This window comes from Homalodisca vitripennis, chromosome 1, assembly GCF_021130785.1.
Source record: "Homalodisca vitripennis isolate AUS2020 chromosome 1, UT_GWSS_2.1, whole genome shotgun sequence".
NCBI classification, from domain to species: Eukaryota; Metazoa; Arthropoda; class Insecta; order Hemiptera; family Cicadellidae; genus Homalodisca; species Homalodisca vitripennis.
This window is the reverse complement of record NC_060207.1, coordinates 17175460-17191012: the sequence shown is the minus strand read 5'-3', so window position 1 is coordinate 17191012 and position 15553 is coordinate 17175460. Positions and strand designations below refer to the sequence as shown.

Below are 15553 nucleotides of genomic sequence, written 5' to 3'. Positions count from 1 at the left end.
TCCTGCCAAATTGTAAATGACAATACTATAAATCTAAATTTTGTCTATATCTTGATGGGTAACATTTTTTAAATTTCAATTGTCAAGAGTTTTGGATGTAAATTATTTGAACAAATATCAAATTGAAATCTTATAAGAATCAGCTTGTACTCATGTTGTTGAGGCAGTGACTATATTCTTGATATGAGTTAAGAAACTGTCCAGAATAATAACCAAAGTCCACCACTTCTGCCATTTTTGTTAATTTTCAAGTGTTAAAAATCCCATAGCTAGTAAAAAAAAAACAGATTATGAGATGTAAAAATATAATTATATTCAAATTAACAATACACAAAAGCACAATTTATCAGTCACTTTTAAGGAATAAAGGGTATTATTAAAATCCACAGTATTTGTAACAATATTGAATTTAATCGGAAAATCAATACTGCTTATCTTAACATGAAACATATTTTTAGTACGTTATAAATACAGTATATATAGGCGTGAATACACTGTGGCTGTATAACAAAAATACTGATAGAAAACAAAATAACTTCATTTAACCACGAATCGATCACTCCGGTTTTTCCACAGGTAGGAAGTTGGACCACAGCCTGCAAAATACACAATTCTGTAAGAATATATAAATAAATATAATTAATTAATTGTAAAAAAATTAACTAAAACAACTTTTTTAGCTATAAAGATGTAGTTATGTTTACGGTACATCCTAAGAAAATTAAAAAATTGTCAACAGTTCCTTATTACCATTCTTATTATAAACTCTCATAAATACTTCATTTAAGAATTAATACTAATTCAAAACTGATTTTCAATATGCAATAATCACTTTATACATAATTTTTAATTACAATCTCTGAAGACTGAAATATTTCAGTGCTACTTGATACATAAAGATCATTACATTTTTATAGAGCCCTTATAACATAATAATAATAAATATTGGATCAAGACACCTCATTTCAACACTAAAATTAACTCAAATGGAAAACATACTAAGGAGATTGTAATGTTAATAATAATAAGTAAAAATGATAATAGTTGAAACATGGATAAAGTTAGATAAAAGAACTTAGATTTTAGTTCTTGACCTAGTTTTCTGGCACGGAGTAAAGAGGGTACTTAAGGCTTAATACAAATAAGAGATACCCTTGAAGTAGCGCTCAAAGTTAGTAATGAAAAACCTAAATTTATATATTTTGGTTGATATTATGACAACTGGAGACATTAGCAATAGAGAATCACGACTTCAAGCAATTTAATGAATTCAGATACCTTAGCACCTTAATCAACTCCCACAAAAAGTGAACAAAGTGGAATTCAAAGTACAATAAATTCAGCCAATAGATACATATTTGTGTTAACAAAAACTTAGCGTTAAAGCTAAAAATTTTTGAAAATAAATTACAAAACAGTAATATCTTTGATCAACATGATAAAATAAAATGTGTAGAAAAAAACAAAATAAAGAAATTATATAAATCTTCAAAGTACCAGACATTGCAGCCAAAGCCAAATGCTAATTTTTATGGTTGCCAGGCACACAATAAGAAAGGGAGTTGATGCTTTTATCAAGCAAGGTTGGAAAGAAAACCCTGATGGCAGAAGACTTCCTGGCTGCCAAAAGAAAAGATGGAAAGACATCTTTCTTATATTCAATTAATTGACACACACAACATGAATACTGGTAATGTCCTGGCATCACTATAATCAAGAATTCAACAAGACCAAAATTGTGAATATTGAGTTTAGCTCCAGTCCACCTTCCTCTTAGTGCAGCGTCTGGAATCTGAAACTGTCACAGACTTGACTCCTGGAATCTGGAGTCATGTTCGTTTGATCCAGAAAATGTTGGTGACAAAGAATCTAAAAATGAACTCTTTACATCGTTTTGACATCTAGACAATAAAATATAGTATAATGTATGTAAAGAGGTATTCTCATTGTCTCGGTGCTAAATTGGAGCTAAACTCAACATTCACAATGAATCAACCCTTCCAACCATAGCTAGCTACGTTATGTCATTAAATATTGAATCGCTACCCCACCTTGAGTTCTACGCCGTGACTAGGACCAGAGTATCTTGGGGTGACTCTTGCGCGTTTGCAGCTTCCTCACGTGGCCGTACACCTTGAGGGCAGGACCTAACTTGAGACTCAGACTCGTCAGGATGTCCATCCGCTTCATCAACAGCAGTGACTGTCCATCGATATCCTGTCCAACAAGCATGTTCAGTGATTTTAGAACAAGAATAAATATTCTGAGAACTATGAAATCAGAAAAGAAAATTTTCACTTCCAAAAATTGACTGAGTCTAGATTGTGTATGTTATTTGTGACTAAGAAAATTACGAACAAAGCTTACTATACATTATGTGTTAAGAGAAAGTAAAAGAAATGTAATAGCAAAAATTAGAAAACCAAAAATATGACAATCAAAATTAGGGATGGACAGTTAGCCTATAATATAATTTTCACTAGCCAAATTTATATAACAAATTTAGAAATAAATTTTTTTGACACTAATATCTGAAGTATTACCATACAAAATTATAAATTAAGTTAGTTAAAACAAAAATAATCTCTTCTGTTATTTAAAAAAGAAATAATTTTTGATCTCAAAATATATTTTGTGTTAACCCTTGATGGAACCCTCTAACAGAATTACATAGAAAATTATAGTTGTTTTTCTTAATTAACAACTGTAAAAATACTGAAAAATACATCAATTAATAAAGTTAACTCTATAGATCTAAAGGTTAATATGCTGCTGCAGTATTTATAAACTGTAATAGTTCTAGAGGTAATTTTAAGGGCCAAAGTACTACACAGTACTTGCATTCAAGTTCACATCAGAAATGCACCAAGGAAATTTTCAATTTGTAACAAAACTTGATATTTACATTGGCAAACTGCAAAATTTGGCACGGCCATTTAATGACACGAGTACACACCTCAAAAACAAAAATGTTTCTAAAATTTTGTTTTTAGAAAGGCTGAAAATTTTGCATCAGTTTTAAATGGATACTAAAAATTTACACTCTAAAAGTGTATACAAAATTCCTGTTGATTACGAATACACTATATGTTTAAACAATTTAACAAGGAATCAAATTTGCATTAATTTAAAGATTACCCTTACACAAAACTAAATTTAAATTATCAGGCTAAAAAATAACTAATCGAAGAATTAATATAATGACAAGAATTATTACCTGGTCCTTGAACACCTGAGCTAGGTCTGGTTTGAAATGTGTTGAGAAATATTGGTAAACTTGGTTTGTTGTCCAGTGTTTAGCATCAGGGATGGTTTCATCAATAGGGATGTCCTCAAAAGGGTCTTGAAGACAGTTGGCCGGGACGTCACGAGGTTTAGCTTCAGGGGCGGGAGGGGGAGGTGATGTCACAGTTTCCTTCTTCTGTGGTGCTGGCGGTTCACTTTTCTCCTTCACAGGAGGTTCATCTGGAGACATAGACGAGGTTAAGAAACTGATTAATTTACTTATTAATTATTAATAAACTCTATTCTATAAATTTCAAGTTTTCATCATTGTACAGCAATATACCTGAGACAGTTAAAAATAACTTTTTGGAGTAATCTAAATCTTAAATGATTGGCTTGAAAACTCAAATTATGTACAGTTAAAAAGAAAAGTGCTTCGACTTTACATTATTCTTATTAAGAATTAGAAGGGTAGAAAGTGTTTGTGTAAGAGTCGGAACAATGATAAAATTGCAACAATGCACGATATACATTAAGGTTTAATACTGAATTGACCTCATTTCTGATTACGGTAGATAAACTCCAATATCAGACCACAGTAATAATTGTAGTGATTCCACATCTGTATTACTTGGTAGACGAAGTATTAAAGCATGTTAACACGAAAATTAGTGAAGCGTTATTAACTTTTTTTATCAAACTGTTTCATAAACTCAGTTACAAATGTCTGCAAATGTTAGAGGATTAACTTGAAATTGTAAGAGATATACAACAATATTTTAGGATATATGTGGTGGTATATATTGTAATGGTAACAAAATGCAACTATTCCAGTATCTGCAAAAATAAGACAAATACATAAATTGAAAAAAACAAGATGCATCCTAAATGCAAATGTATTTCTCTTAAAATCTGTTTATATTACTCAAAATCTCAAGGAGTGTACTTTTATCATTTTAAATTCTGAGACAAGTTGCCATAAAAATAACCTTGTATTTTGAAGATACCCTAGTTTTCTTTATGATTAGAGGCCAAACCGAAACTCTATTATGTTAAAAGCAATCTTTATTTAGGCCTAATCTTTATGAACTTATAGCTCACCTTTGATGACAGGTGGAGGAGGCTCTTGTGGAAGACATCGGAAACAGTGCCAAGGGGTCAGTTTGGACCTGGCACGCTCTGGCACGGCAGGAGTGTGGCACTGGTAGTGGTAGCCGTCTCTGCAGACGACACATATAGCCAGCGGCTTGGCTCCCTGCAGCAGAACCGACTAATCATACACACGTCAAAATTTGTACTAGACCATATTATATGCCTTTTAACAATTCAATACGCTTTGTATGAATATCATAAATTTCCATCTATTGTTTGATGTTTGTATGTTTAAATAGTTATGAACACATCTTGATCATTATTGATTGCAAATGGCATATAGCTATCTATGGTCATATATGATGTACTGGTTATTTGTATAGAAATATAAAACTAAAATAAAATACGTAAAAGTTAAAACATCAGTAAAACAATTGACCACACATAATTTTCTAACATGAGAGTTACACTGTTATTTTGCATGTTTGTCATTCCTTCTTGATATCTTTCCTAATTTATTATTTTTAAATCACTAAATTTAAAAAAATCCTCAATTACATTGAAAAAAAAGCCTTTTTCATTTGCCTCTATTACAAGGCTATCTGCTATTAAAAGATCATTAAGTGCTATAATGTATGAACTCTAATGTTCTATGTAACAGAAGAGAAAGATTAATTACTTACCAGTGCGTAGTTTTCATCACATTTTTCACAAAATTTACAAGAAGTACACTGCCATGTTCCATCTCGTTTTGGTCCATCGTTGCTGTTCTCGAGACAACTTGGGTGAACTGAAAAACAATAATAAACGAATAAGAAAAACTCAAGATTTTTAACAGACAAACACACCCGCAGTCGGCTATAAAAAGTTAGCTGAAACAATTGTATGGATAAAAATATAACTAGTAAACCATGACAAAAAGAGTTAAAACAGATGAAAATTGTACCTATATACATTTGGACATATGGACTCTGAAGCGAAGTTGACACCAAGATTAGCAATAAATTTGTAGCTACATAAAAAAGTTTGTAATGGCGTTTGTTACCACAACTCTTGTAGGCAATAATTTATCTATGTTATAACCTAACTTGCAAGTAGTTTTTAAAAAAATATTAAAAGAGTGCTGTTGATATTAAACAGTAAATTGTTACAGGCTGAGAGATTCGTGGTATCCTAGATGTGCCAGATAGGAATCGTGCCTAGCAAGGAGGGGGAGTGGCGGTGGAGTGGATTCAGCTCACAGACTGAGCTCGTGACGTCCCCCTCCACTCCACATGACCAGTAGGCTACAGAGCATCTTCGGGCCAAGGACCACATGGAATCTCTCGGGCTGTACTGTTATATAATATTTGTTTATAAATATCATAACTGATCTTATGTTTTTATATAATCAATTTAAATTACAGCAATGATTCTAAACTTTCTGAAGTTGGTTTTTCATAAGTTTTGATTTAACAACTAATAGGTTATCAAACGCCTGGTCCCATCAGGGTCGGTTGGGAGAGACTACTATAATATTTGTGTATTTGAAAACCCATTAAAAAATTACTCTAGAAGCGTGGATCTGTACACATTTTCTTCTCCTGGCTTTTACTTCTCTCACTATGAGGGTTTCTTAGTGGGAATACACTAAGATATGTGATTATAATATCAAGACACTTAATCAGCTTTCAGTTACAGACAAATATAATGTTTTGTTTACCTCTAGTAATGCAGTCAGAACAGGAAATCAGTCTTTCAGGAACACCTTTGACTCTGATGCCATAAGAGCGGCAGATGAAGCACAGACTTGGGTTGACGGGCGTGTTGCTGATGTCATAGGTTTTGTTGAAGGACTTCACTTGTGTTCCGGTGGTAACGCTGGACTTGGGAGTGGGGGAGGCCGGTGTAATAGTGGGGGTTTTGCTGGTGGGTGGTGAAATGGCAGGAGATGACGTGCTTGTGTTGTTGGCAGTAGTGCTTTTGTTCAAAGATCCTAGGGGCCTTCCTGGACCTCGCTTTTTATTTACACGAGTTGGTAAATTGTTGTCCGACGGGTCGAAGACAATCCTTGCCCTCTGTAACAAAAAAATGACGTGTTTAACTCTTTGGCCTTTTCATCCCATAATTTTGTATTAAATAATCTTATTCCATATCACGTATTGTACCTAATATTGTGATTTTTAATTGAATCATTACAAATTATAAATTTAGAATATTACACTGAAGACAATGAAGATTTCTTCATTAAGCTTTCATATCTATTCTATTTTATCTTGGAGGGAATAGGCGTTTTAAAAGCTACTTTCTTCTTAAAGGTACCTGATAACATATGTATTATTAAGTACCAAGTATTGAAAAGTATTTTTCTAATAGTCATATTTCAAATTTTAAAACCTTCTTACTTTCAGGATAATATATACTACGGTATAGTAAAAGTATTTGAGTGATGATGAAAAAATAGTAGCCTATTCTGTGTTAAGTACATGAAGTAAGCTTACGCATACAGGGGGGAATTAAGACTAGCGTCACACCTGACTTTGGACATTGGCTATAAAATCAACAAATTTTAAAATTATAAAAATGTGCTCAGTAATACAAATCCTAATATGTCCTTCACAAACTGAATGGAGAAAATTGAACATATGTTGATGGACTAATTCAAAATGTATTATTTTTTATCGTTGACATTTTAATTTGTTAAAAGTTTACTTCAATTTTAAACATCTAACAATGTATAATTCACTTTAATGTGGTCAAAAAATGGCACATTTTAAATTAGATACATGGAAGTGGGCCAGAAATGTTGAAGATAATTTTAAGTATATAGGCCTATATTTTATAGTCTACAAACATGGTTTTTCTTGCTATGTGTAGCAGAAATAAATTGTATTAAATTATTCAATTTTAACAAAAAAAAATTTAATTTTAATGAGACAAAGTCAATTGATAGGCACACTTGTATAACTCAAGGCCAACTCCAGTACCCTATTGATTTAATGTGTTCTTCCAGTGTAAGATTCAATGTGTGAATTATGCAACGGTTTCTCAAATTCGCATTTATAACAACTTTCGTGCTCTTAAAAACAATGCACTGTAAGCTAATTGTTGTTTAATGGGTAAAATCAGCAGGGCAGTTTCTCTCACACCAGTGGTGTATACATAGGCTTGTCAGACATCTGTGTTGAAGCACATAGTCCTCTTATTCTAGTCCGCAAAACTATTTGTGACTGTAATATGTCACGGTTATCACAAAAATATTTGTATTTGATTAATTTGCATGTATTTACTTCACTCATATTTTTAAATAGTTTTACTGGACAGAAAACAAAAGGTCAAGATGCAGAAATGTAACTAACAATATATTAGCTTTTAATGACTGTTGGTAGCAATGACTTGATTACGCAACAACACAAAAATCTTCACCATAGCTTATGGGTAAGATTCTTTGAGGGGTCACATATTCATGAGACAGTAGTTCTACATGATTCGAATTTAAGATTTTTAAAAACATTTGTTTGAAGTATATAACTATAATCAATTAGAGAGAACACAGAACTAAGAACATTTTTTTCTAATAAACAGAACTTGTCGTTCGAAAAGCCCCTTTTTTGAAGTTTAATGCCTAGGTCCGATTTTACATAATTGTAGCCCCAGATAAGTAAAATAGTAATTAAGATAAGAGTGAAATAGCCCATAATAAAATGCTAATAAACTTTTGGTTTCCAGAGATGAAGAGTTTTCAAAGCAAAAATTCCAGAACCAAACTTTTTTACACTAATTCAATGTGAGTGAATTAAGTTTTTGACTATATAAATTCTAAAATTCATGAAAGGAGATGGGTTCAGAAGTAAATTACCAACAAAAGAAGAATAAAGATGAGTACGGTCTGTTGCTGTACTTAAATTGATTTCAAGAAAACCAGAAGTAAGACATTTTACTGTATGTGAGCTTTTGCTTAAGTTGTTAAATATCACATATTAGCGATAGAGAGGTAAATCTATAATTATTCTGATAAAAGTACTATAATGTAATCAGAAATTTCACTGGCACATTAAAATATATAATTTGCTATTTCTATCTCTGTGATGCCAGATGGGCAGAGCTAGGCTACAATCTATTTATTCTGGACTCTGGAACAGTTTTTGCACTTCCTCATTCTCTTAACATAAATATTTGATGGATCTAAGTCTTTAATAAACATTTACTGGTCTGTTATTAGAAGTCCAAGTTATCAAGTATAAAAAAATTAAATTGGAAATAGTTCTTCCGGTTCAGTCAGAAGAAGGTAGGTTTTGGTGACTAGTGAAATATTATAAATTTATTCATATGGATTTACACGTACTCCATATCTATAAAATTGTCCGAGATACAAAAACTTGTTTATAACAAGAGGATTAAAAATATTATAAGCGAGATATTTATAAAATTTATTTTTGTACCAAGTTTGAACTTGTTTAGCATTTTTTAGTGAAGGGTGCATGTCATTAGTTTCTCTGTATGATAGGCAGTTAATGAATTGCCAATTTTAGTGAAACAAGGTAGTGTAAAGCCGCACACAAAACATTCCACTAAAAATGTTTCGACTATTAACTTTCAAAACAGTGCATATATTCCAAGAAGTTTTTGAAAAATAAAACACTGTAAATGGTAAAGCCTAGTTTTAGAGTTAACCTCGGGGGAAAACTGTGTATGAGGCCTACACGACCAGCTGCTCTAGTAAATGATTTGGTCTACCATACATCTTTTAGTTACGTTTGTATACTATATGATCTATTATACATTTGTATGTAAACTGCTTTAGAATGCAGCTGGGTTTTTTTAAACAAGTTAATATCCACTAGTGCACGCTCTTTCTCACACCTAACTATATAATAGCTTTGACCACTATATCAATGGTCATATTACATAAGGACTTCTTAGGTTAAAGGCAAAGCCAAGAGGTGTTAGAAAATTATGAACATGGTGATGTAAGTTACAAAAATGAATTTTGAGTACCATAGTTACAAAAAAAGACACTTATTTTCGTTGTTAATACATACAATGTCAGCTAGGTAGTTTTCTATCAATAGGCCTACTAAGACCAAAAAAATAAATTCCATCCTGAATAAGCCAGGAATAAATATATTTTGATATTAACAGTTTTAAAAAGAATTTGATTCCTTTCATCCACAACAACTAAAATTTACAATTGTTTACAAGTAAAAAAAATTTAGGTATTGACAAAACTGATACTAAAGAATTAACTTACTTGTAACAAAATTATATTGACCTAGGCTATGTGAGATTTTATTTCCTTTAACAATCAGGTTTACTGGGAGATTCTTTTTATATCAAATTAACTAAGATTTTATAAATATTAGCCCTACTGTATTGGCCTGATTATAAGTGTTTTAACACATCTTCCATTACTTTATTCAGAACAAAAACAATTTGGTGTAAGATTAAAATCATTAATAACTTAATTGCTTCCAAATTATTTCTTATTACTATGTTGTACTTCTTAATGAAATTATAACGTATAAATAATCATTCACTGTATAAAAGTAAATATATGAGTCATAAACCTAACTGGAGGTCTAAAGGTAAATACGGACATTAAGCATTAAGTACTACAAGAAATACTTTGATTTTACACTGTATCATATAGGTAGCACAAAAATAAAATAATTAAATTTTAACGGTAGTCGTTAAACTATTTTGACGATGATGCTAAGCAAGACTAAGGTAGTATGTACTTTTTAATTTATTACTTACCATGTATATTTGAATAAGATATACTAAGCAAAATTCAAGATTTGTCTAAAAGATGTATTTTATTTAATTAAATGTATTACAATGACACCTTTACATCATTACATACTGAAATTCACCAAGGAAGTTTGTTACTCATTATAAATGTGTTAATTGCTGAAAGTCAATTTACAGAACCATTAGCAGCTTATTGGCAATGTCAAGATTACACAGAGTCTGGTCAGAACGGTGCTGCTACAGTTTACATTGATGTTCGTAGGCATTCCTGATCAGACCTTTTGGAATATTAATCTGTTACTTCTGCACCTTGCAGTACAGCCTCGACAAATCAGAATGAAAAATATCCAATGCTAGTATCAAATCAGACATTCAGATGCTCACGAACAATTATCCAATTATTTAATCAGAATATTGCTTTAGTCCACACTCTAATAAAAGTTGCGTACAGACAATAAGTTGAATACTGAATTCAATCAGTTTCATTCATATCAGTCCCTGTGCTGATCTCTATTCCCGCACTCAACCGTTGTTACTCAAGATTCCCTGCTTTTATCCTGCTAAGATCTTGTACATAAGTTAAAATTAATTATGCCGAATAATGAAATTAGTAGTGAAATAGAATATAATCAAGGTCAGTGGTATGTAATGACTTTGAACTAATGTATGAGCCTATAGTCAACAAAGCAACAGTAGCCTACAGGGGATTAAGGAAGGATCAAGGAGTGGTACAGTTTTTACAAGGTGCTAGAGTTACTTGTGGAATTGGGGTCTGACTATTTTGTGGATCAAAGTCAGCAACAGGCAATAGCCTGTTGGTTGGGTCCTAAAAATTGCGATAACTACATTATCTTGGAACAAAAAAATGTATTACAAGATTTTCTATTTCGCCTGAAATTTTTAAGTCGATCAGACAAGAGTTAAGTGCCTAATTATTAAGCACCTTTCGTTAAGCTTGTTGACCCGTGTCAACAACTGACAAAACATGTTAACCAGGTACTACAACTGAGATATCTCTGTTCCAAGTTTCATTGAGATATCTCAATCTTTAGTACCCAGTCAACAGATTATTGTGGGTGGTTGACCCGGATCAACAAAACAGAAGATCTTGTGGAATTTACCTCTTAGTTGATATGGTATGTCTCATACTAAGCATTTAGATAGATCTAGATCCAGTCCTCAATAAGCGGTAAAAGTGAGGTAAGTAGACAAGGAATAAGTGGTCAAGGGATGTTATAAGCTTGAACTATTAGAAATTGAAGAAGATCAAATTACATGATATTATAGCCTACTCAATTGAACTCCATCGGAGAAGAAAAACATTGAAATACCAATCATCATATAAGGAATCTGATTGAACATTGGTTATATTGTTCAGCAATTTTGTGCAATGATTAAAAATTGTCATGTCCTTGTTATTTTCAGCCTATTTTTATAATTCTTTTTGTGTAGGCCTAAATTAACATTTTACATACTGTACTCAAAATTTTCTTAAAACATTATTCCAAATAAAGCAAAAATCTTTAGATTATGCTTAAAAATATATAAGTTAATGCCCAATGAAGTAGTAAAAAAAATCTTACACTCAATGCAACCAATCCACACTCAAAAAGACTACTTTATTTCAACTACACGTAAAAAATCTTTATCTAGCTTCTCATCTCTAAATATAAAATTATTAGATCAATTTTGTTTTTGTTTAAAAACAAGATGCACAGCCATATTGATTGTTTTTTTCACTTCTACTAATTGATCAGTTGTGTTTAACAGGAAACGTTTATTTTTAATGTGAGCTGATTTTAAGTAATTCTAAAATATAAAATGTTGAATTTTTAGTATACTTTATTCAAAGCGTCCAGTAAACTGAACTTTGACGCTTTGAGTTCTTAACTATTTGGTTCTATTTCCGTCTCTATATTTATTATTGTTAACTGTACTGTAATAAATTAAAATATTAATATACTGAAAACATTTGTTGATTTATATTTAAATATTGTATTTATTATTGATATTATAATTCAGATTCCCATTAGAAACATACATGTGTAGATTTTAATAAGTAGCCTACACTTGTTGGGCCCAGTTTGTTTTAATCCAAATTTTCTATTGTTTTTATAAAATTAAGAATTTTATATTACAATCTATTTAACTTAGCCTAACATATGATTTCAACTTACTAATAGTTTATAGTTATGTTTAATGTAAATAATAAACAAGAAGTATAACTAATTTTTTGAGAATTTCTAAATGGTGATGAATATAATGAAATTGTGTGAAATAAACTACTGAACATTTTTGCCGAATGGTCAAGAGAGGTTTGAGGAGTGGAATAGCGGCAGACTGTCTAGCAGACCATCTTTGACATTTTTGTACTAAGTTAAGGGAGAATCCTTTTCCATTTAATAAAAGCAGTTTCTCACCGCTATCCAGCAAAATAATAAATGCTGTAACATTTATCTCATATCAAGGTCTAGGCAAAAGTTTGTTTTGTTATTTAAAAATGTATTTATTAAAAATTGTATCATTTATATTGTTAATGTTTTTCAAGTTGTTACATACTTTGCTCGTATTTATATCTGCATGTATTCGGTTGCTGGTATACTTATTGTTTGCTTGTTATAGGTTTGATTTGTAAACATTGGTTTGTCTTTTATTTCTTGCATACGTACAGATAGTATTTATTAATTGTTTTTGTTTTTGTTACTATATATACATATTTATCGCTGTTATTATACTTAGTATACTTTTCAAGTTGTTGCATACTGCTTGTATTTATACTGCTTGCATGCTAGTATTCTGTTACTAGTATATTTAAGTATCTGCATGTTATAGATTTGATTTGTAAACATTGGTTTTGCCGTTGGAATGAAATAAATAAATAAATAAATAAATGCATTATAATTCAGTTTTTTATGATTATTATATAGGCCTAATATAAGAATTAGATAATATATATAGAATTGTTTGATAATAATGATCGACTAACAAGTGTAGTCTCCCCAAAGAATAAGTTCCATTTGATAACAGTCTGCTAAACATGCCCAGTGATTCCAGTTTTGCGAAGACAATTATAGATCACCCTGTCAGTGGCTTTAGATAGGTAGTTACCACTGATGATTAAAAGGATCTTACAGTGTAATGAAATGAGATTAGTAGATTTTTTTATCTTGAAGTGATGTTGATTTAAATGTAATCAATAAATAAAAACTTAATTTATTTAACACTAATTGTTTAAGTACTTCATGGCTAACCTGGTTAAGAACAAATTGCCTTAAATTTTAGCTTCATAATTACATAACATCCATTCTTACAGATCGACAAAGAAAGATTTCTTTTACAATAATTCAGGAAAACTCCCTGTCTGTAAATCGATAGATGAGGTTACTTAAATAATCTTGAGAAACAAAAATTCAAACCAATATTCCGAAACCAATATAAATTCAAAAATTCATTACCATACATGCATAAAGACATTTCCACAATAACTATCAATATAAGCCTATATCATTAAAATATAATAAGCCAATACATAGCTTTTGTTAGAAAAAATAGCATGCCTAAAGCCTTAAACTTCGAAACTTGAACTGTAGTAAAAATCCCGAGGACCAGTATAGGCCTACAGGCCTATAAACAGATGAAAAAACTATGATATATCTATATATTATTATTTTTAAGCTATATTACTAATTGCATGTTAAAAGCTGTTCAGTATAGATATTTGTAAAGATTGTCTACCTGCTTTCTCAAAAAGTAACATATTTCTAGGTTAAGATTGGGAATTCACAAGGCAAGTTCATGACATAAAACCAATTGCAATGACACATGTGCTCTGTTTTAATTTGGCACCTTTACTATGTCATAATAAAACAGTTTTAGTTAATTTTGGAATATTTTTATCAGATTCATAAAATAATAAATATTTTAAAACCTTACCTTTTGTCGTCCTCCAACTCTAAACCCAACGTTTGCTGATTCACTCGTGTTTGATTGATCGTCTGGCTTCATTTTATCACTATCATTAGAATTGCTGTCGTTTTGTTTAGATATCAATTTAATTTTCTTTTGACGTGATGTAGGTCTCGCAGTCAGATTATTAGGCTTAGATTGTTTCCCAGGGCTACCAACTTGCGATGCAGATGGACGGTCCATTGTTGAACTAGCATTCATTGGCGACGACGAGTGCTCGCCCAGGAAATAATTTCCGTTCTCTAATTTGACCAAAGTGCCAATTTCTACTTCTCTTTTCAATATATTTTGTAAGTTTTTCTTTGAGAATCTTTTGCTATCTTTCTGAGCCATATGGTCTTCTAATTCATAATCAGGCACACCTATGTCTAAATAATCTGGCTCCAATACTATTAGTTCTGCCACAGCACTACTAATCAAGCTACTAGTATCAATTTCCCTTTTATACTTGTAAGAAGGTAACATGGCCCACTTAGATGCATTACGATAACTTGTACTACCTTTGTAATCAACTTTAATCACAATTTCAGCATCGATGAGTTTTTGGAGATCCAATTTAGTTTCCATACAGTTAACGGCAAACCGGCGGAACATAAAACTGCATATTCTATTTACGTCAGGGCGCGCTTTCCTTTTGCGCAACTGATCTATCGCTTCTAAAATGCGATCTCGGTGACGAATCTCACTCATTCCCGATAATTATTTCACTTCTAAACGCCACTAAATAACACTCCAACGTACAAGTTTACTTAGCCGGCACCGCAAAACTTTCTTCGAGCGACACGAACTCCTCACTCCCTTCCGGCTAGGCGCAAACTGACTCAGTAAACTGGCTCTTTTACATCCCGCGCATGAGCAGTACTGTCTGTCGATATCAGCCGACGTGTGATACCTAGCGCACTCTGTCGCTCCAACTGCTAACTAGCTTGTTCTGCCCGTTTTGGGCAGTCACGGGACATTGAGAGCATAATAAAAGTAACGCTGTATCACATGCTACTAACTAATAAAATGTGAAACATCCTATAAATTAAATCATTACTATCCTTACGTTTTTAGCAATGCGTAATATTTGACGACAGAGTAAAATAGGAGTGTTTAATTTATAGTAAGTTATTGCGTAGTTGCATAATGAAATAATAATACATGCCCGTTTATAAAAATGGTAAAAGGTGATCAGAATTTGTGTCTAATTACAAGACCAACTCAGTGTAATAAACTTTGGATAATGCTTGTAAAGAGTCGATATATTGTACAACACATCATAAATTTTAGTTACAAAATTGTAGTAATAATCGTACAACAGCGTGAATAATTTGTTAAAGTTTTGAAATCAGTAAATTCATTTAACAGGGTGATAATAAATAAGAACAAGAATAATTATTAAATATAAATTATTTGTTTAGCAATAACATTTTAAAAATGCTGTAAATTGATTACTTGTAACCTAATTAATTATTGATAGGTACTTTGTAGTACACGTGGTAAAATGTATAATTATTTAAATAAAGTATAGGGTATTTAATAATTATAAAACTTACTA

At 31.4% G+C, this 15553-nt stretch overlaps 1 protein-coding gene across 1 annotated transcript; it reads right to left on the bottom strand.

Moving 5' to 3' along the window:
• Nucleotides 1-391: 391 nt before the first annotated feature.
• On the bottom strand, nucleotides 392-14845 carry LOC124357789. Its single transcript, XM_046809847.1, has 7 exons — nucleotides 13981-14845; nucleotides 6020-6374; nucleotides 5001-5107; nucleotides 4327-4480; nucleotides 3218-3465; nucleotides 2052-2217; nucleotides 392-596 (listed from the first exon to the last, which is right to left on the bottom strand). The coding sequence occupies exons 1-6, from the start codon at nucleotides 14701-14703 to the stop codon at nucleotides 2071-2073; spliced, it is 1734 nt and encodes a 577-aa protein (XP_046665803.1). The 5' UTR covers nucleotides 14704-14845; the 3' UTR covers nucleotides 392-596; nucleotides 2052-2070.
• Between the last annotated feature and the right edge of the window lie 708 nt (nucleotides 14846-15553).